The 24332-nt window shown below is 42.5% G+C and overlaps 1 protein-coding gene across 3 annotated transcripts in view; it reads left to right on the top strand.

Annotated features, from left to right (window-relative positions):
* LOC109905794 (kin of IRRE-like protein 3) overlaps window positions 1–24332 on the top strand; it is a 212221-nt gene that overhangs the window by 159469 nt on the left and 28420 nt on the right. For all 3 annotated transcript variants that reach the window (XM_020503398.2, XM_031791008.1, XM_031791007.1), the window contains exon 6: window positions 19153–19258. In XM_020503398.2, the coding sequence (XP_020358987.1) occupies window positions 19153–19258 (106 nt within the window). The remainder of the gene's footprint in view (window positions 1–19152; window positions 19259–24332) is intronic.

Below are 24332 nucleotides of genomic sequence, written 5' to 3'. Positions count from 1 at the left end.
AGGCAGGCTGAGTTCAGGACCATGGACAGAGTGCTGACTTTAGTTGAGTGAGTGAGTACATGAGCTCACTAATTATTTAATAGCAGGGTTAGCTCATGATTCTCTCTCAACAACACCAAGACTTTGGGCAACCTTTATATTGTGCTCTTAGCCTTTCCAGTGTTAAAGCAAAGCCTGAAAATCACCTACTCCAAATCTGAACTGATAACACCATGTAGCAAGCATTGTGATAACATCTTCAGCCTGGCTGGGTGTGTCTATCGTTCTGTTGAGCTGCGTCCAACAAGCAAACACGGCATCCCACACACAAGGGCTGATGGGAGAGGTGGGGGTTAAGGCTAACGTGTTTGCATTGCAAATAAGGCGAGCAGCAGGATAATAATGCCATTTGTTGAGACTAATTAATAGAAAACATGCAGATGTGTGGTGGGGGAGGATTTTTGTTTGTTACAAAGCTCCGCTTAATGCCCTTGTTGCCCAATCAAGCAGATAATGACAAATTCATCTGAAAAAAAAACATGGATTTGAAATTAGTTTTGGTTGCTAGTTTGAGTATGCCAGAGGTGTGATGATGTTATAATAAGGAATATATTCAGGAGCAGTGGCTTAATCTGGATTCATTGTATCGTCACGTTCATGTCACGTATTGAATGGAGATCAGTAGCATCTGTACCATCACTCAACTAAGCTATGCCCACCAGCCTCCACTGTTTTCTCTTCAAACTTTTGAAAGTAAACCATGCGTCAGATCTACTGTTCAACCTTGCAGGTATACTTGAAAATGTAAAAAGCCCAAACAAAGGGCCTACAGTCTGAATGGCAAAGACATATGCCTGCATTGTGTGAGTGGGTAAATAAATGCATGGTGTTGGCTTTGGGGGCTAGTCCAGCTGTGAACCTGCAGTTGTCTGCCCCTGTGTGCCCGCCTCCAGTAATACACTGGGCCAACCAGCAGACAGCATCCATCTCCATATGGCTAGGGATATGCCACCGCTCTAGTAGCAAATAAACAGACTCCCCATCCTTCAGAAACAGCCTTGGCTCCTGGAGGCTTATCCTCATGGAGGAACAGCTGTCTACAATGACCCAAAGAGAGTGGAAATTGAGCTTTAAGAAAGGGAAGAAAGCCATTTACGTTGGCACCATCTCTGGAAAATCTAGAGAAGTTGGCTGATTGTTCAAAAATGCCATCTGCTCCACTCTTTGAACTTCCGATTAAAAGCAATCATCAGACTACACTATCTTCCTCTTTTTTAGCCGTCCTGTTGTTGTTGCTCTACTGCCATCATCACCACCACTACTGTTCCCAGCACCCCTCCCACCATCTCTATATCACTCGCCTGATGAATCTGAGGAATTAATGGCCCTGCATATTGATGAGTCTGTCACGTGAAGCCTCAAACAAGCTCACACTCACTCATGCATTTATACATCAAAGTGACAAACAGACTTTCTTTAATAAGTGTCTGTCTGTCTCCATGTCTGTCTGTCTCCATGGGGGTCAGAGGGCGGCAAGTTGGCGACCCAAGATCCCATCCCAGAGTCCTTCTCATCGGGCATTTTGGCGGCCGTCACTCTCTTCCCTCCTGTTCTCCAAGGACAAAGCTATCCAAACAGAATGGCCAAGTAGCTCATCTTAAATACATAATGACATTATGCCACAATGTCTCATAAGTGAGATACACTCAGAGGCTTCTTTCATTCAGGGAGGGTCAGTCTTCACAGGCTGATTGACTTGAAATAACTCCCTGGTCCAATCAGTAATAAAAAACAGCAATTGGCTAAGATGCCCTTAGATCTCACTCACAGCTGAAGTTTGGTATTAAGGAGTACAAGCATAATGTTGTCGAGGTAGTAGGCCCATGGAAAACCTCCCACCACAAAGCAGAGTAGCAGGGTACACTGCCACCACCTCCACATCTGCCATTCTGCCTCTCTGCAGTTCTTTCTGCCTGCCTCTTTGTCCGCCCAATTAGCCAGCCATAGTGCTACACACCTACCCTGTTGCTAACACTGCTGCTCACAGCTTGGCCTAGGTTCATGTTAATGATGGCCTGGTGTCTTCCAGGATTCAACATGTTGTTCCTACCTTCATTGGCCCGCAGGAGAGACCTGGCACGGGTGTGTGGGTTGTTGTGTTTTTGTAAGCGGGCATAGTGTCCCAAAAAGCAATTTGAGCAGATGAGGGGTAAAAATGGCACCTGGACCACCCTCCCTCTGAGGTGCGGTCGCAGCTGAGCTTGCCTAGAGCAGCTGCACACCCACAGGGCAAACAGAAAAGTGTATTACAGAACAGTGTGTTACGGCACAGTGTATTACGGCACAGTGTATTACGGCACAGTGTATTACGGCACAATATATTACGACACAGTGTATTACAAGAACAGTGTATTACAGCACAGTGTATCACAGCACAGTGTATTTTAGCACACAATGTATTTCAGCACAGTGTATTTCAGCAGTGTATTTCCTCTCAATGCCCACACACACACAGAAGGATGTATGCACACTTGCACACAAGAACACACACACACACACACACACACACACACACACACACACACACACACACACACACACACACACACACACACACACACACACACACACACACACACACACACACACACACACACACACACGCAACCTCTCTCTACAGCTACAACACTGGGAGGATTGGGCTGAGCAACATCAGCCTAACTGTTCTCTCTGCTAGTGGCTGTGCCCACAGCCCACCACACTGTTACCTCTGCATCCAAACAACTGGGCCCCTGGATGTTATGTTAGTGTAATTGGACACAGAGCACATGGAGACATGACACCATCCAAATGGATGTTTGCTGCACCTGCACTAAACTCACTCCAATCCCATGGGATCTCCGTATTTCTCTTTGTTAGTTTACTAATGTGCCCAAGGCTCTCCAAATTACAGAACTACAGATGTGTAATTATTCTACTTCCTCAAAGTTTAAAACTAGGGAGGTCTAAGGTCTGGAGAAGCTTTGGAACTTTCCAGTTTGAAATAATGATGTTGTAATATCTTGCTGCACATATCTATCATTCCTCATTCATGTATTCGTCTGTAGCCTGTAGGGTCAAGCCAAACCTATCATTGGAAACAACATCTAGCCATAGCAACTGCAATCATCATCTTGCATTTTTGAATTTTCAAGGAGATGTACCGTAATGACTGTATAAAATAAATTACTCAACTACTGAGCTATCTTGTATGCAAAAAAAATAGGGAAATTATACTTTTATACTAATACAATTTCACAGAAAAAAATAGATTTTGTTTAAAAAGTAATACATTTCTTCTCAAAAAGGTTGGATCAAAATTGTTGACACCCCTAAAGATTCTTATAAGTAAAGTACTCAAAAGTTCGTGAATCATGAATAATGGTGAATAAGAACCTGTTGTCGAGTTGTCAAAGTCTTATTTTGTTTTATAAAAAAAAAAATCATAAATGTTTTTGTCAACACCTGCTACCAACTAGATGGCATACAGTACCAGTGGAATATACCAAACCTTTTTTATATACTCAGAGGACCATTATTAGCATGTTTTAACCACTCCTATATAAACAGTAGACTATCGGGCATGCAACAAGAAGGTCTGTTTACTGAAACAGGATCCAAGTGGTATATATTAAGATCCAGTCCATTTAAACAATTGGAGGCTTCTGCAGCTTCAGTGCTGTGATGCAAAAATTCTAGCTAAATGCCTGTCAAATATTATTCATCCTAATCAGACAGATTTTTTACATAGATGATACATTGGAGAAAATACAAGACAAGTACTGGAAACAATAGAATACTATGAAATATCTGGGAAACCAGGCTTGGTTTTCACAGCTGACATTGAAAAGGCTTTTGATAAAGTATGAGTTTATATATAAATGCTTGGAATATTTCTATTTTGGAGAATCTCTTATGAAATGAGGTACAGTTATGTATAGTAACCCTAGGTGTAAAATAATAAATGGTGGCTACATCTCACAAAGTTTTAAACTGTCGAGAGGAGTAAAACAAGGTTGTCCACTATGAGCACATCTATTTATTATTACCATCGAAATGTTAGCTGTTAAAATTAGATCCAACAATAATATTAAGGAATTAGAAATCCATGGCTTAAAATCGAAGGTGTCATTGTACGCTGATGATTCATGTTTTCTTTTAAAACCACAATTAGAATCCCTCCACAGCCTCATAGAGGATTTAGATACTTTTTCTAACTTCTCTGGATTAAAACCACATTTTGATAAGTGTACTATATTACGTATTGGATCACTAAAAAAGGCTAATTTTACATTACTGTGTAGTTGACCAATAAAATGGTCTGATGGGGATGTGGACATACTCGGTGTACATATCTCGAAAGAAAGAAATGATCTCAGTCCAATACATTTTCATAGAAAGTTAGATAAGATCTTGCTACCATGGAAAGAAAAATACCTGTCTATTTGTGGAAAAATCACCCTGATTCACTCTTTAGTCATCTCACAGTTTACCTATTTGCTCATGGTTTTGCCTACATCCGCTTTAACAATTATATGAATAAAAAATATTCAAAATTTAAATGGCCTATTTATATAACGAATATGAATTTGGAGGGCAGAAATTATTAAATATTAAAGCATTAGACCTCTCACTAATGGCATCAGTCATACAAAAGTTATACTTAAATGGTTATCTTATAAATTAGTACGAATGTCGCACCCTATGTTCAAGAATGGCCTTTTTACCTTTATTCAGATTACAACTGCACACTTTCTGTTATTTGAAAATGAAATAATCTCCCAAATATCTATATATTTTTAAACATGCCTTAGAAATGTACTGCAATTTCAGTTTAATGCACCTGAAAAGACAGAACAAATAAGATAACAAATATTATGGTTAAATTCAAATATACCATTTGATTACAAAAAAATTGTTTTTCCATAAAATGTTTAAAAAAGGTATAATCTTTGAAAACTATATTATAAATAGGACTGGTGGAGTTCTCACACATGCAGCTAACACAGACATATGAACATGTCTGCTCTACCCAAAATTACAACCAACTAATTGTAGCATGACCAAAAAATGGACAAGGCAAGTGGAAGGGGGAAAAAGTAAGGAACTTGTCTGTCGGCCCTGCATTAAAGACCAAAAATGGTTAAAGAAGATTGTGATAAATAAAAATATATACCAGTTTCATTTAAGAACCAAGAAATTGACAGCTGTGCCATATACATTGCAAAATAGTTGGGAAGAGATTTTCAATGTACCAATTCCATGGCAAATGATTTATGAATTGACACGCAAAACGTTGCCGGAATCAAAACTTCATTTTTTTTAGTTTAAATTATTATACAAAATTCTTGCAACCAATAGAATGTTATATATATGGGGGATACAATCTTCCCACCTCTGCAGATTTTGCTGCGAGGAGGCAGAGTCATTATAGAATTTATTTTGATACTGACCATATGTAGCTCGTTTTGGTCGCAGGTCCAGGAATGCCTGAAGAATTGCAACATTTACCTATAACTAATGCTGCAGATAGCAATAGTGGGTGATTTGAAAAGTCATAGTCAATCGATCAATAATACAATAATAATTTTTGCAAAAATGTTTATCTTTAATTTACAATCTGTAGAAGCTATGAGAATAGAAAGGTTCAGTACTTTTGTGAAGCATCACAATACAGTTGAAAAATAGAAATCCAAAATGGATGGTGTTAAGAGATAGATAGATGGGAGGGGTTGAATGGAGCTGAAGGGTGGGACTAATAACAACTAAATAACAAATGTAAACTGTATATAGGTACAGAAATGTTGTGAAATAGCACAGTTAGAAATATAAATCAAACTGGATGGATATCAGAAATAAAGTAAGGCCAGGACTAAAAACAAACAAAATATAACTATTGTAAAATAGATTGTGTCTGTAAAATGTGAATAGTATGTATAAACTGAAGGTAGAAGCCTAAGTGTTATTGTTTATTAGTTTACTAATAAACTGGTTTACTAATAAACAAATTAATTGGGGAGGGGTGGTATGGTTTGCGGCGGCATAATTAAGGTATTGTCACGATCGCCGTCGTCGTGGAAATGACCGGACCAAGGTGCAGTGTGGTGAGCGTACATTTTTCTTTATTATAAATGTAGCCAACAAAACAACAACAAAAACTAACGTGAGGCTGCCTAAGTATGATTCCCAATCAGAGACAACGATAGACAGCTGTCCCCGATTGAGAACCATACCATGTGAATACCATGGGACCACGCAGCCGCCATAGCGCTCAGGAAGGTGACGCGTTCTGTCTCCTAGAGATGAATGTACTTTGGTGCGAAAAGTACAAATCAATCCCAGAAAAACAGCAGAGGACCTTGTGAAGAAGCGGGACGAAACAGGTACAAAAGTATCTATATCCACAGTAAAACGAGTTCTGTATCGACATAACCTGAAAGGCTGCTCAGCAATGAAGAAGCCACTGCTCCAAAACCCACCATAAAAAACCCAGACTACGGTTTGCAACTGCACATGGGGACAAAGATCGTAGATGTTGGAGAAATGTCCTCTGGTCTGATGAAACAAAAATAGAACTGTTTGGCCATAATGAACATCGTTATGTTTAGAGAAAAACGGGGAGGCGTGCAAGCCGAAGAACACCATCCCAACCGTGAAGCACGGGGGTGGCAGCATCATGTTGTGGGGGTGCTTTGCTGCAGGGTGGACTGGTGCACTTCACAAAATAGATGGCATCAGGAGGTAGGGAATATATTGTGGATATATTGAAGCAACATCTCAAGACATCAGTCAGGAAGTTAAAGCTTGGTAGCCACCACAAAGCCGGGACCTTAATCGTTTAGAAGATTTGCGGGCAGAACAGAAAAAGCGTGTGCGAGCAAGGAGGCCTACAAACCTGACTCAGTTGCACCAGCTCTGTCAGGAGGAATGGTCCAAAATGTACCCAACCTACTGTGGAAAGCTTGTGGAAGGCTACCTGAAATGTTTGATCCAAGTTAAACAATTTGAAGTCAATGCTACCAAATACTAATCGAGTGTATGTAAACTTCTGACCCACTGGGAATGTGATGAAAGAAATTAAAGCTGAAATAAATAATTCTCTCTAATTATATTATATTATATTATATACTATTATTCTGACATTTCATATTCTTAAAATAAATTGGTGATTCTAACTATCCTAAAACTGGGAATTTTTACGAGGATTAAATGTAAGGAATTGTGAAAAACTGAGTTTAAACGTATTTGGCTTAGGTGTATGTAAACTTCCGACTTCAACTGTATATGTAACGAACCTCGTCCTCCTCTTCTGAGGAGGAGTAGCGAGAAGGGTCGGGGGACCAAAACGCAGCGTGGTAAGTGTCCATAATGTTTCTTTTAAAACATAAACTGAACACTACAAAATACAAAACAATAAACGTGAAATGAACGAAACAGTCCCGTGTGGCGACAAACACTGACACGGAAGACAAACACCCACCACCCAAAAGTGAAACCCAGGCTACCTAAGTATCAGGGACAACAATTGACAGCTGCCTCTGATTGAGAACCATACTGGGCCGAACTCAAAAACCAACATAGAAAAACAAAGACTGCTCACCAAACTCACGTCCTGACCATACTAAAACAAAGCTAAAATAACAGAACTAAGGTCAGAGCGTGACAGTACCCCCCCCCAAAGGTGCGGACTCCGGCCGCAAAACCTAAACCTATAGGGGAGTGTCTGGGTGGGTGTCTGTCCGGAAAGCTGACCACGACTCCATTTTGTTGATCCCTGCCTACAGACAGAAACTAAAACAAGAAGCTCCCACGCTGAGGTCTGTTCAACGCTGGTCCGACTAATCTGATTCCACACTCCAAGACTGCTTCCATCACGTGGACTGGGATATGTTTCGTATTGCGTCAGACAACAACATTGACGAATACGCTGATTCGGTGTGCGAGTTCATTAGAACGTGCGTTGAAGATGTCGTTCCCATAGCAACATTAAAACATTCCCAAACCAGAAACCGTGGATTGATGGCAGCATTCGCGTGAAACTGAAAGCGCAAACCACTGCTTTTAATCAGGGCAAGGTGACTGGAAACATGACCGAATACAAACAGTGTAACTATTCCCTCCGCAAGGCAATCAAACAAGCTAAGCTTCAGTATAGAGACAAAGTAGAATCTCAATTCAACGGCTCAGACACAAGAGGTATGTGGCAGGGTCTAGAGTCAATCACGGATTACAAAAAGCAAACCAGCCCAGTCACGGACCAGGATGTCTTGCTCCCAGGCAGACTAAATCACTTTTTTGCCCGCTTTGAGGACAATACAGTGCCACTGACACGGCCCGCAACTAAAACATGTGGACTCTCCTTCACTGCAGCCGACGTGAGGAAAACATTTAAACGTGTCAACCCTCGCAAGGCTGCAGGCCCAGACGGCATCCCCAGCCGCGCCCTCAGAGCATGCGCAGACCAGCTGGCTGGTGTGTTTACGGACATATTCAATCAATCCCTATCCCAGTCTGTTGTTCCCACATGCTTCAAGAGGACCACCATTGTTCCTGTTCCCAAGAAAGCTAAGGTAACTGAGCTAAACGACTACCGCCCCGTAGCACTCACTTCCGTCATCATGAAGTGCTTTGAGAGACTAGTCAAGGACCATATCACCTCCACCCTACCTGACACCCTAGACCCACTCCAATTTGCTTACCGCCCAAATAGGTCCACAGGCGATGCAATCTCAACCACACTGCACACTGCCCTAACCCATCTGGACAAGAGGAATACCTATGTGAGAATGCTGTTCATCGACTACAGCTCAGCATTTAACACCATAGTGCCCTCCAAGCTCGTCATCAAGCTCGAGACCCTGGGTCTCGACCCCGCCCTGTGCAACTGGGTACTGGACTTCCTGACGGGCCGCCCCCAGGTGGTGAGGGTAGGCAACAACATTTCCACCCTGCTGATCCTCAACACTGGGGCCCCACAAGGGTGCGTTCTGAGCCCTCTCCTGTACTCCCTGTTCACCCACGACTGCGTGGCCACGCACGCCTCCAACTCAATCATCAAGTTTGCGGACGACACAACAGTGGCAACAACAGCTTGATTACCAACAACGACGAGACGGCCTACAGGGAGGAGGTGAGGGCCCTCGGAGTGTGGTGTCAGGAAAATAACCTCACACTCAACGTCAACAAAACTAAGGAGATGATTGTGGACTTCAGGAAACAGCAGAGGGAACACCCCCCTATCCACATTGATGGAACAGTAGTGGAGAGGGTAGTACGTTTTAAGTTCCTCGGCGTACACATCACAGACAAACTGAATTGGTCCACCCACACAGACAGCATCGTGAAGAAGGCGCAGCAGCGCCTCTTCAACCTCAGGAGGCTGAAGAAATTCGGCTTGTCACCAAAATCACTCACAAACTTCTACAGATGCACAATCGAGAGCATCCTGTCAGGCTGTATCACCGCCTGGTACGGCAACTGCTCCGCCCACAACCGTAAGGCTCTCCAGAGGGTAGTGAGGTCTGCACAACGCATCACCGGGGGCAAACTACCTGCCCTCCAGGACACCTACACCACCCGATGTCACAGGAAGGCCATAAAGATCATCAAGGACAACAACCACCCGAGCCACTGCCTGTTCACCCTGCTATCATCCAGAAGGCGAGGTCAGTACAGGTGCATCAAAGCTGGGACCGAGAGACTGAAAAACAGCTTCTATCTCAAGGCCATCAGACTGTTAAACGGCCACCACTAACATTGAGTGGCTGCTGCCAACACACTGACTCAACTCCAGCCACTTTAATAATGGGAATTGATGGGAAATTTGGTTAAATATATCACTAGCCACTTTAAACAATGCTACCTAATATAATGTTTACATACCCTACATTATTCATCTCATATGTATATGTATATACTGTACTCTATATCATCTACTGCATCTTTATGTAATACATGTATCACTAGCCACTTTAACTATGCCACTTTGTTTACATACTCATCTCATATGTATATACTGCACTCAATACCATCTACTGTATCTTGCCTATGCCGCTCTGTACCATCACTCACTCATATATCTTTATGTACATATTCTTTATCCCCTTACACTTGTGTCTATAAGGTAGTAGTTTTGGAATTGTTAGCTAGATTACTTGTTGGTCATTACTGCATTGTCGGAACTAGAAGCACAAGCATTTCGCTACACTCGCATTAACATCTGCTAACCATGTGTATGTAACAAATAACATTTGATTTGATTTGATTCTCAATCAGGGACAACAATTGACAGCTGCCTCTGATTGAGAACCATACTAGGCCGAACTCAAAAACCAACATAGAAAAACAAACATAGACTTCCCACCCAACTCACGTCCTGACCATACTAAAACAAAGATAAAATAACAGAACTAAGGTCAGAACGTGACAGTATATGTATATGGGTATGTGTATGTATATTGATTTATACGTATATTTACCACAGATATATGGGGGATTTGAAATGATGCAGACAATTACATTGATGGAAGCAACATCTATCTGCAATAGATCATCCCCTGATGATGATCTAAGCTGATCCATCCCCTAAAGTAAGATTAGAAAACTTAGGCATGACATGCCAGCAACAAATGCTGACACTACACATTGAAGTATAACTGATCAAATTATGAAAGACAATCATTGTAATATTGAATTCTGTGAAGTGAGTGTGGAGGAATTGAAGCAATTCTTGTTGTCTATCAACAATAACAAGCCACCGGGGTCTGACAGCTTGTATGGAAAATTACTCAGGATAATAGTGGACAATATTGCCACTCCTATTTTCCACATCTTCAATCTAAGCCGACTAGAAAGTGTGTGCCCTCAGGCCTGGAGGGAAGCAATTCTGATACCCCAAAATAGTAACCCCCGTTACTTGATCAAATAGCCTGACAATCAGCCTGTTACCAACCCTTAGCAAACTTTAGAAAAAAATTGTGTTTGACCGGATTCAATGCTATTTTACTGTAAACAAATTGACAAAAGACTTTCAGCACACTTATAGGGAAGGACATACAACAAGCACGTCTGGTTTAGGGGAGGGTTAAAAATTTTTTTTACCTGGCAGGTGTCGACTCTTGCACTGAGATGCAGTGCCTTAGACCGCTGCGCCTCTCGGCTAGGCCATCATTGTAAATAAGAATTTGTTCTTAAATAACTTGCCTAGTTAAATAAAGGTTAAAAAATATTTAAAAAATACACAAATGACTGATGATTGGTTGAGAGTAATTGATGATGAAAATATTGTGGGAGTTGTTTTAGATTTCAGTGCTGCTTTTGACATTATCGGTCACAGTCTACTGTTAGCTATGGCCTCTGTCCCGAAGTAAGCACCAGCTATCTTTGAGCTAGCCTCGAGCTAGGCCCATATACCAACTAATTCTAGGGTTACCATACCTTCTTTGCCAACTGGCCTGGATCCTTTATTGTCGACATGGAGCCCGGCAGATCCATCACAACTTGACTGCCAACGTGATCGCCCGATGTGGTCTCAACAGGCTAGTCTGTTACAATATCGCCGCAGAACCATCTACTAGCCCCGGCCCGTTAGCTTTTTCTGAATGCTGTGTCCCCTGCTTGCCCAGCGTAGTAGTAAATACCGTACAGCACCCTGACTCACCTATTGCTACTCTTTTGACCCTATGATCACTCGGCTTCACAGCTGATGCCCCCTGGACTGTTTCAATAACACGGTACCTCATTTTGTTTACCTGTCGGCCCCAGCCTTGTACTCAGGTCCTGTATGTATCTAACTGACCTGCTCTGCCCTTTCATCGCCATTTACCCGTTGTTGTCTTAGCTCTCCTGATCAACACCTGTGATTGCCTCATGCCTCTCTCTAATGTCAATATGCCTTGTCTACTGCTGTTATGGCTAGTTTTAATTGTTTTATTTCACTGTAGAGTCCTTAGTCCCGCTCAACATGCCTTAGATTGCTCTTTTGTCACACGCCACACACATATGGAGACCTCACCTAGATTAATTGATGCCTCCAGAGACTAAACCTCTCGCATTGTCACACAACGCATAGGTTTACATTCACTATACTCACATCCTACCATACCCTTATCTGTACATTATGCTTTGAATCTATTCTACCACACCCAGAAATCTGCTCCTTTTATTCTCTGTCCCCAACACACTAGACAACCAGTTCTTATAGCCTTTAGCCGTACCCTTATCCTACTCCTCTTCTGTTCCTCTGGTGATGTAGAGGTTAACCCAGGCCTTGTAGCCCCCAGTTCCACTCCTATTCCCCAGTCGCTATCATTTGTTGACTTCTGTTACCGTAAAAGCCTTGGTTTCATGCATGTTAAAATCAGTAGCCTCCTCCTTAAGTTTTTTTATCTTTCACAGCTTTAGCACACTCCGCCAACCCTGATGTTCTGGTTTAGGAAGGCCACCAAAAATTCTGAAATTACCATCCCCAACTATAACAATTTCTGCCAAGATAGAACTGCCAAAGGGGGTGGATTTGCAATCTACTGCAGAGAAAGCCTGAAGAGTTATGTCATGCTATCCAGGTCTGTGCCCAAACAGTTCAAGTTTCTACTTTTAAAAATCCACCTTTCCAGAAATAAGTCTCTCACTGTTGCTGCTTGTTACAGACCCCCCTCAGCCCCCAGCTGCGCCCTGAAGACCATATGTGAATGAATTTATCCATTTATATTTACCCATTTATCTTCTGTTAGGTGACATAAACTGGGATATGCTTAACACCCCAGCCGTCCTACAATCTACGATAGATGCCCTCAATCTCACCCAAACTATTATGTAACCTACCAGGTACAACCCCAAATCTGTAAACTCGGTTATCCTCAAAGATATCATCCTGACCATCCTGCTCTCTTAATATACCTCTGCTGTCTTCAACCAGGATCTCAGTGATCACTGCCTCATTGCCTGCTTCCGTAATGGGTCCGTGGTCAAACGACCACCCCTCATCAGTCAAATGCTCCCTAAAACACTTCAGCGAGCAGGCCTTTCTAATCGACCTGGCCTGGGTATCCTGGAAAAATATTGACCTCATTCCGTCAGTAGAGGATGCCTGGTTATTCTTTAAAAATGCTTTCCTCGACATCTTAAATTAGCATGCCCCATTCAAAACATTTAGAGCCAGGAACAGATGTAGCCCTTGGTTCACTCCAGACCAGACAGCCCTTGACCAGCACAAAAACATCCTGTGGTGTACTGCATTAGCATCGAATAGCCCCCGCAATATGCACATTTTCAGGGAAGTTAGGAACCAATATACACACGCAGTTAGGAAAGCAAAAGCTAGCTTTTTCAAACATAAATTTGCATCCTGTAGCATAACCTCCCAAAGGTTCTGGGACACTGTAAAGTCCATGGAGAATAAGAGCACCTCCTCCCAACTGCCTACTGCACTGAGGCTAGGAAACACTGTCACCACCGATAAATCCACGAGAATTTCAATAAGCATTTTTCTACAGCTGGCCATGCATTCCATCTGGCTACCCCTATCCCGGTCAACCGCTCTGCACCCACCACAGCAACTTGCCCAAGCCTCCCCATTTCTCCTTCACCCAATTCCAGATAACTGATGTTCTGAAAGAGCTGCAAAATCTGGACCCCTACAAATCAGCTGGGCTAGACAATCTGGACCCTCACTTTCTAAAATTATCCAGCGCAATTTTTGCAACCCCTATAAATAGCCTGTTCAACCGCTCTTACGTATTGCCTGAGATCCCCAAAGATTGGAAAGCTGCCGCAGTCATCCCCCTCTTTAAAGGGGGAGACACTCTTGACCCAAACTGTTACAGACCTTTATCTATCCCACCCTGCCTTTCTAAGGTCTTCGAAAGCCAAGATAACAAACAGATCACCGACCATCTCGAATCCCACCGTACCTTCTCTGCTATGCAATCTGGTTTCCAAGCTGGTCATGGATGCACCTCAGCCACGCTCAAGGTCTTAAACGATATCATAACTGCCATTGACAAAAGACAATACTGTGCAGCCTTCTTATTCGACCTGGCAAAGGCTTTCTACTCTGTCAATCACCACATTCTTATCGGCAGACTCAACAGCCTTGGTTTCTCAAATGACTGCCTCGCCTGGTTCACCAACTACTTCTCAGACAGAGTTCAGTGTGTCAAATCGGAGGGCCTGTTGTCTGGACCTCTGGTAGTCTATATGGGGGTGCCACAGGGTTCAATTCGGGGGCCAACTCTTTTCTCTGTATACATCAATGATGTCGCTCCTGTGGCTGGTGATTCTCAGATCCACCTCTATGCAGATGATACCATTCTGTATACTTCTGGCCCTTCTTTGGACACTGTTAACTAACCTCCAGATGAGCTTCAATGCCATACAACTCTCCTTTCGTTGCCTCCAACTGCTCTTAAATGCAAGTAAAATTAATATGCATGCTCTACAACCGATCGCTGCCCACACTTGCCCGCCTGTCCAGCATCACTACTCTGGACGGTTCTGACTTAGAATATGTGGACAACTACAAATACCTAGGTGTCTGGTTAGACTGTAAACTCTCCTTCCAGACTCACATTAAGCATCTCCAATCCAAAATTAAATCTAGAATTGGCTTCCTATTTCGCAAAACAAAGCATCCCTCACTCACGCTGCCAAACATACCCTTGTAAAACTGACTATCCTACCAATCCTTGACTTCGGTGATGTCATTAACAAAATAGTCTCCAACACTCTACTCAGCAAATTGGATGCAGTCTATCACAGTGCCATCGGTGTCGTCACCAAAGCCCCATATACTACCCACCACTGCAACCTGTATGCTCTCGTTGGCTGGCCCTCGCTTCATATTTGTCGCCAAACCCACTGGCCACAGGTCGTCTATAAGTCTTTGCTAGGTAAAGTCCCCCCTTATCTTAGCTCACTGGTCACCATAGCAGCACCCCCACGTAGTACTTGCTCCAGCAGGTATATTTTATTGGTCACCCCCAAAGCCAATTCCTTCTTTGGCCGCCTTTCCTTCCAGTTCTCTGCTGCCAATGACTGGAAAGAATCTCAAAAATCACTGAAGCTGGAGACGTTTATCTCCCTCACTAAATTTAAGCATCAGCTTTCAGAGTAGCTTGCAGATCATTGCACCTGTACACAGCACATCTGTAAATAGCCCATCCAACTACCTCATCCCCATATTGCTATTTTTTCCCTCCTTTGCACCCTAGTATCTCTACTTTTACATTAATCTTCTGCAAATCTACCACTCCAGTGTTTATTTGCTAAATTATTTATTTTTTCGCCCCTACGGCCTATTTATTGCCTTACCTCCCTAATTTTCTTCATTTGCACACACTGTATATAGACCTTTCTATTGTGTTATTGAGTGTACATTTGTTTTTTCCATGTGTAACTCTGTGTTGTTGTTTGTGTCGCACTGCTTTGCTTTATCTTGGTCAGGTCGCAGTTGTAAATGAGAACTTGTTCTCAACTGGCCTACCTGGTGAAATACAAATATTTTAAAGTCTGCTGCTGTAAAAACGTATGTTTTATGGCTTTACACCCCCTAATATATTGTGGAAAAAGAGTTACCTGTCTAAGTGAATACAGAGGGTCTTCTTTAATGGAAGCCTCTCCAACATAATCCAGGTAGAATCAGGAATTCCCCATGGCAGCTGTCTTTGCCCCTTCATTTTTTCAATTTTGACTAATGACATGCCACTGGTCTTGAGTTAAGCCAGTGTGTCTATGTATACAGATGACTCAACACTATACACTTCAGCTACAACAGCAAGTGTAATCACTGCAACAGAGCTGCAGTTACAGTAGTTTCAGAACGGGTGGCAAGGAATAAGTTAGTCTTAAACTTTTTTTCAACTGAAAGCATTTTATTCGGGACAAATCATTTACTAAACCATAACTCTCAACTAAATCTTGTTATAAATAATGTGGAAATTGAGCAAGTTGACGTGACTAAACTGCAAGCAGACCCTGGATTGTAAACTGTCATGGTCAAAACATATTGATACAACTGTAGCTAAAATGGGGGAGAAGTCTCTTGGCCTTCTTAACAACACTATCAACAAAGCAGGTTCTACAGGCTCTAGTTTTGTCACACCTGGACTACTGTTCAGTCGTGTGGTCAGGTGTCACAAAGAGAGTCCTCAGAAAATTACAATTGGCTCAGAACAGGGCAGCACAGCTGGCCCTTATATGTACATGGATAGCTACCATTAATAATATGCATGTAAATCTCTCATGGCTCAAAGTGGAGGAGAGATTGACTTCATCACTACTTTTGTAAGAAGTGTTGACATGCTGAATGCACCGAGGTGTCAGTTTAAACTACTAGCAAACAGCTCGAACACCCATGCATACCCCACAAGACATGTCACCAAAGGACTCTTCACAATCCCCAAGTCAAGAACAGACTATGGGAGGCATACAGTACTTCATAGAGCCATGGCTACATGGAACTCTATTCCACATCAGGTAACTGAAGAAAGCAGTATAATCAGATAAAAAAAACATACAAAAATACGCCTTATGGAACAGTGGGGACTGTGAAGAGACACACACAGGCAGAGATACACATACACATGATAATAAACGCACTCTACACACACGTACACATGGATGTTGTATTCACACCCCTTGACTTTTTCCAAATTTTGTTACGTTACAGCCTTATTAAAAAATGTATTTAATTGTTTATTGCTCAGTTTGGCCGGGCGGCCAAATCTAGGAAGAGTCTTAATGGTTCCCAACATCCTCAATTTAAGAATGATGGAGGCCTCTGTTTTCTTGGGGACCTTTAAAAGCTGCAGACATTTTTTGGTACCCCTCCCCAGAACTGTGTCTCGACACCGTCCTGTCTCCAAAAAATGTGGAAAAAGTCAAGGGGTCTGAATTCTTTCCGAAGTGTTATGAAATGTAATGTCATGTAATATTTTTCATTGTATATAACTGTCTTAATGTTGCTGGACCCCAGGAAGAGTAGCTGCTGGCTTGGCAGGAAATAATGGGGATCCTTAATAAATACAAATACAAAAAAATAGTGTCAATAATTTGGAACCAACTATATATTTGATTAGTCATATAATTTATGGATATAAACTCAGAGAGAACTCCCCTCTAGCGTTCATGCTGCCCTCTTTTGCAGCAGAGGTTTGTTAGATTTCATCAAGCAAAGTTAAATCAAGGACTTGATTGTATTAAAAGCAATCTACATATAAAGCTAGAAATGGAAATGGCTTGGACAGTTGCCACAGTAGACGTAAAGAGGCAGTAGCCCATTTGAATTGAAGCAGCGGACGTAGAGAAGGAGAGAGGGGCCATGCTCGTGGCTGCCGTGTTCCATTAGTGATATCAGACAACCTTTGAGTCGCCCCACGATGTTCAGAGATGGGGCTTATACTGCTGAAAGGCCATAGTTTTTTTATCACTCAGACTCCCAGTGTTTGATGAGGACTTTTGGCCCTCCATTACTTTACATTCTTCACAGTCTATCCCTATGGCCCATTCATCAATGCTGGACTTAATTGAAAAATAGCTTGCCGTACTAGAAATGTTTTACGTGAACATAAAGGGGGACCGAAGTGGAGGATTCACCAGAGATGAAAAAGTGATTCAAATCAAATCAAAGCCGGGTGAAATTCCTTCTTACAGGCTCCAACCAACAGTGCATTTTTTAAGTAAAAAAAAGGTATTCGGTGAACAATAGATACGTAATTTTGTTTTACAAACAACAGTAAAAAAGACAGTGAAAAATAACAGTAGCGAGGCTATATACAGTAGGGAGACTATAACAGTAGTGAGGCTATATACAGTAGGGAGACTATAACAGTAGTGAGGCTATATACAGTAGGGAGACTATAACAGTAGCGAGGATATATACAGTAGGGAGACTATAACAGTAGTGAGGCTATATACAGTAGGGAGACTATAACAGTAGCGAGGCTATATACAGTAGGGAGACTATAACAGTAGCGAGGCTATATACAGTAGGGAGACTATAACAGTAGCGAGGCTATATACAGTAGGGAGACTATAACAGTAGCGAGACTATATACAGTAGGGAGACTATAACAGTAGCGAGACTATATACAGTAGGGAGACTATAACAGTAGCGTGACTATATACAGTAGGGAGACTATAACAGTAGCGAGGATATATACAGTAGGGAGACTATAACAGTAGCGAGACTATATACAGTAGGGAGACTATAACAGTAGCGAGGATATATACAGTAGGGAGACTATAACAGTAGCGAGACTATATACAGTAGGGAGACTATAACAGTAGCGAGGATATATACAGTAGGGAGACTATAACAGTAGCGAGACTATATACAGTAGGGAGACTATAACAGTAGCGAGACTATATACAGTAGGGAGACTATAACAGTAGCGAGGATATACACAGTAGGGAGACTATAACAGTAGCAAGGATATATACAGTAGGGAGACTATAACAGTAGCGAGGATATATACAGTAGGGAGACTATAACAGTAGCGAGGATATATACAGTAGGGAGACTATAACAGTAGCGAGGATATATACAGTAGGGAGACTATAACAGAAGCGAGGATATATACAGTAGGGAGACTATAACAGTAGCGTGACTATATACAGTAGGGAGACTATAACAGTAGCGAAACTATATACAGGCAACGGTTAGTCGGGCTGATTGAGGTAGATTAAAATGATTAAAATAGAATAAAATCTTCAAAAATAATATCTTTAGTTACATTTAATTGCTGTTTATTGAATTAACATAATCTATGTGTTTGCTTTTTTAAGATCATTTTTAATTGTGTCTAACTGTGTTTGTTAATTATTGTAATTATAATGGAGTGCTTGGCAGAAAAATCACTGTCTCAATTAATCCTTATTTGCAAATTGCCAATTACTGAAAAAGTTGCATTATTTGATTTGATTTCTTGTGTTTTTCTGCTCTTTAATGTCTCAAATGAAAATGTAAAGCAAGTATAGGTAGTGTATTTCCTCACCTGTAAAAATATTTCACAACGTAAGTTACTATAGGGGGAATATGCTGGTCTATTTGGTAAATGCAACAGCCCTAGATTACTGTAAGGTTGTTACAGGGGTCTTTTCTAATTGGTCGTCTGTCTCTGGTCTGTGTCCATACAGATTTGCCACTTGTCAATCTGTCAGTGGAGCCTCAGCCCATTCTGGAAGGAAATCTTGTCAAGTTCCACTGCTCGGCCAAGGCTAACCCACCCGTCACACTGTACAGGTAAAATGACCTACCTATACATTCATACCTTCTCTCTCTCTGTCTCTGTCTGGCTCTCTCTCTCTCTTTCTCTCTCTTGATAGTCTATATCAGATTATTTTCACTCTGAACTTGGTTCCTTGGTAAGACTTTGAACGTGCTGTCTCAGAACTTTACTTTAAACTCCATTACTAATTTCTCAATGAGAAATGTTTTATAGCAAAATATATGTGAGCCAGACATAATGCATTATGCAATGCCCCATAATGAGAAAGAAAAACGCTGACAAAAACTTCAAATGATATACAAAGGTCCTGTCTGATTAATGTTGCTTGTTGCTAATAACTTCTCACATTAAGTCAAATGTGGCACTTCACTATTGATGGTATTAATCATTGTCAGAGAATTCTTATGATGCCGTGACACTATTAAATCTCTTGTCGATTTGGAAAATATTCACAGAAAAACATACAGAGAAAAATCTAATGCCAAATGTCTGTTGAAATTCATTCCCAGTCATGTACTTAGAGACTAATGAATGCATTGACTTGCATGGCTTTGCTTTGAGATACTATTGTCTATATCCCCTGAACATAGATACATTACCTTGATTGGGAGAAGAGCTGGCATTGTGTTGTATCTGATGAGGATGCCAGGGTTACAAGGTATCATGTTAAAAGGGTGACATGAGTGTCAGAGTACTGCAGCAGGGCCAATGGACATTTGAATGGAAGGAGTGGGTTGATCTTCTGAATCTACACTGAACCCATGCCTGTGCTTTTTCTCAATCCTTTTTGGATTCTGACTGACAACTTCAAGCACACACTGAGAGACTTGATTTGGAACACTGAGTTCTTCAATTCTCACAAGAAACATTTCCTTTCCTCTCAGAGAGGATTGGGCATAAAGAAGAAATTCTCATGAAACTTGGTCCTTGAAGAGGTGTAATGCCAAGGTGATTTGTCAAGACATGCTTTTCTGTGAGGGTTTTAAAACCAAGGGAAGAATAAGTGGAACAAAATCAATAGCGAAGGGAATTGCCCAGCTGACACTGAGTCTGAAGCAGTATTGGGAAATGAAATGGATCTACAACACACTCACAGGTGGCAAAACAGAGACGTTCCTTTGATGGATTCTGCCCTTTTAAAAAACAAGACTTGTGTTTGATTGTGCAGGTTTACACCAAAGGCAGGTCTTCTGCTACAATCACCGTGGAACTCAGTCTCTATTGTTGTGGGACATGGATCAATGTTCCACTAAGAGGGCTTGGGTCCTTGGGAGCCTTGGTGGGTCAGATTCCTTTTAGCCTTGGAAAGCAATGGATAATGTCATGAAAAAAGGAGGGAGGTTGAACTTCAGGCTGAAATAGGCACTCTCTAGAAGGGTTTCACTAGTGTTAGGATCCAATACCACTTTGAGTTGAGTCCTCTGCACGTCTGAACCCACACTTCACTGCTGTTCATTGGGCTGTGATAATATATATATTTTTTCAATATGCAACCATGCAGATTCATTTACGATTCATTTTAGCACACATTCTGTAACGGTTTTCGTCCTCCTCTTCTGAGGAGGCGTAGGAAGGATCGGACCAATGCGCAGCGTGGTAAGTGTCCATAATATTATTTTAATGAAATATAACTGAACACAGAAAACAAAGAATAAGAAAATAAATTGAAACCGACACAGTCCCGGAGCAAACATTGACACGGAAAATAATCACCCACAACCAAGAACATAGACTACCCACCCCAACTCACGCCCTGACCAAACTAACACAAAGACATAATAAAGGAACTAAGGTCAGAACGTGACACATTCTTCGAAATAACTATTTGATATTTTATCTCCAGCCTCTCTCAGTCTACATGTGTTGCACTGTTCCTGTCTCCACTGGGGAGTTGATTGAGGGGAACCCTCCTTGTCCCCCGGAGAGCGTTACAGCAGTGCAGAGTAGGGAGTTAGTGGTGCGGTGTGTCTGTTAGTCAGCTCTAATACACCCTGTCTCTGGAGATCAGATATGGCACAAGGACAGGGCAGCTCTTAGAGTGATGGCCTCTCTTCTAACCTCCAGAGTGCCATCCATCCTCAGCACACCACTGCCATCCTCCACGTCAATAAGCACTTCACACACATACAGAGCCACGGTAGCAGAGGAAGAGTCAATGACATGGTGATTTCTATTCTCTATGATCTGCTGTGATTGGCCGCTCTGAATGTTGCTTAACAAAGCGAATGGAAATAAGTCTCTAGTCTACAGATATCTCTCAGGCAGAGCCAGAACCCTTACTCATGGGAGGAAAGAACATGTGCCTCAGGGATAGTGGATAGGATAGGAGTAGAGGATAGTGAGTAACCTAACGTAGCAGGCAAAGAAAGATGCCTGAGTGGAGTTCTAATTTATGTTTTTCAGGGAAAACAGAAGTTCAAATCAAATCAAATCCAATTTTATTTGTTACATACACATGGTTAGCAGATGTTAGTGCGAGTGTAGCGAAATGCTTGTGCTTCTAGTTCCGACAATGCAGTAATAACCAACAAGTAATCTAGCTAACAATTCCAAAACTACTACCTTATAGACACAAGTGTAAGGGGATAAAGAATATGTACATAAAGATATATGAATGAGTGATGGTACAGAGCGGCATAGGCAAGATACAGTAGATGGTATTGAGTGCAGTATATACATATGAGATGAGTATGTAAACAAAGTGGCATAGTTAAAGTGGCTAGTGATACATGTATTACATAAGGATGCAGTAGATGATATAGAGTACAGTATATACATATACATATGAGATGAATAATGTAGGGTATGTAAACATTATATTAGGTAGCATTGTTTAAAGTGGCTAGTGATATATTTTACATCAATTCCCATCAATTCCCGTTATTAAAGTGGCTGGAGTTGAGTCAGTGTGTTTCCTGAAGTGCACAATCATCTCCTTAGTTTTGTTGACGTTGAGTGTGAGGTTCTTTTCCTGACACCACACTCCGAGGGCCCTCACCTCCTCCCTGTAGGCCGTCTCGTCATTGTTGGTAATCAAGCCTACCACTGTTGTGTCGTCCGCAAACTTGATGATTGAGTTGGAGGCGTGCGTGGCCACGCAGTCGTGGGTGAACAGGGAGTACAGGAGAGGGCTCAGAACGCACCCTTGTGGGGCCCCAGTGTTGAGGATCAGCGGGGTGGAGATGTTGTTGCCTACCCTCACCACCTGGGGGCGGCCCGTCAGGAAGTCCAGTACCCAGTTGCACAGGGCGGGGTCGAGACCCAGGGTCTCGAGCTTGATGACGAGCTTGGAGGGCACTATGGTGTTAAATGCTGAGCTGTAGTCAATGAACAGCATTCTCACATAGGTATTCCTCTTGTCCAGATGGGTTAGGGCAGTGTGGTTGAGATAGCATCGTCTGTGGACCTATTTGGGCGGTAAGCAAATTGGAGTGGGTCTAGGGTGTCAGGTAGGGTGGAGGTGATATGGTCCTTGACATGTCTCTCAAAGCACTTCATGATGACGGAAGTGAGTGCTACGGGGCGGTAGTCGTTTAGCTCAGTTACCTTAGCTTTCTTGGGAACAGGAACAATGGTGGCCCTCTTGAAGCATGTGGGAACAACAGACTGGGATAGGGATTGATTGAATATGTCCGTAAACACACCAGCCAGCTGGTCTGCGCATGCTCTGAGGGCGCGACTGGCGATGCCGTCTGGGCCTGCAGCCTTGCGAGGGTTGACACGTTTAAATGTTTTCCTCACGTCGGCTGCAGTGAAGGAGAGTCCGCATGTTTTAGTTGCGGGCAGTGTCAGTGGCACTGTATTGTCCTCAAAGCGGGCAAAAAAGTTATTTAGTCTGCCTGGGAGCAAAACATCCTGGTCCGTGACAGTGCTGATTTTCTTTTTGTAATCCGTGATTGACTGTAGACCCTGCCACATACCTCTTGTGTCTGAGCCGTTGAATTGAGATTCTACTTTGTCTCTATACTGACGCTTAGCTTGTTTGATTGCCTTGCGGAGGGAATAGTTACACTGTTTGTATTCGGTCATGTTTCCAGTCACCTTGCTCTGATTAAAAGCAGTGGTTCGCGCTTTCAGTTTCACGCGAATGCTGCCATCAATCCACGGTTTCTGGTTTGGGAATGTTTTAATCGTTGCTATGGGAACGACATCTTCAACGCACATTCTAATGAACTCGCACACCGAATCAGCGTATTCGTCAATGTTGTCGTCTGACGCAATACGGAACATATCCCAGTCCACGTGATGGAAGCAGTCTTGGAGTGTGGAATCAGATTGGTCGGACCAGCGTTGAACAGACCTCAGCGCGGGAGCTTCTTGTTTTAGTTTCTGTCTGTAGGCAGGGATCAACAAAATGGAGTCGTGGTCAGCTTTTCCGAAAGGAGGGCGGGGCAGGGCCTTATATGCGTCGCGGAAGTTGGAATAGCAATGATCCAAGGTTTTTCCCGCCCTGGTTGCGCAATCGATATGCTGATAAAATTTAGGGAGTCTTGTTTTCAGATTAGCCTTGTTAAAATCCCCAGCTACAATGAATGCAGCCTCCGGATATATGGATTCCAGTTTGCAAAGAGTCAAATAAAGTTCATTCAGAGCCATCGATGTGTCTGCTTGGGGGTAATATATACGGCTGTGATTATAATCGAAGAGAATTCCCTTGGTAGATAATGCGGTCTACATTTGATTGTGAGGAATTCTAGATCAGGTGAACAGAAGGACTTGAGTTCCTGTATGTTGTTTTGGCCACACCACGTCCCGTTAACCATAAAGCATACGCCCCCGCCCCTCTTCTTACCAGAAAGATGTTTGTTTCTGTCGGCGCGATGCGTGGAGAAACCAGCTGGCTGCACCGTCTCCGCTAGCGTCTCTCCAGTGAGCCATGTTTCCGTGAAGCAAAGAACGTTACAGTCTCTGATGTCCCTCTGGAATGATACCCTTGCTCGGATTTCATCAACCTTGTTGTCAAGAGACTGGACATTGGCGAGGAGAATGCTCGGGAGTGGTGCACGATGTGCCCGTCTCCGGAGTCTGACCAGAAGACCGCTTCGTTTACCCCTTTTTCGAAGTCATTTTTTGGGGTCGCCGGCTGGG

Source organism: Oncorhynchus kisutch, linkage group LG15, assembly GCF_002021735.2.
Source record: "Oncorhynchus kisutch isolate 150728-3 linkage group LG15, Okis_V2, whole genome shotgun sequence".
Taxonomy (NCBI): domain Eukaryota; kingdom Metazoa; phylum Chordata; class Actinopteri; order Salmoniformes; family Salmonidae; genus Oncorhynchus; species Oncorhynchus kisutch.
The sequence above is the reverse complement of the archived record's forward strand: the minus strand, read 5'-3'. Positions and strand labels throughout refer to the sequence as shown.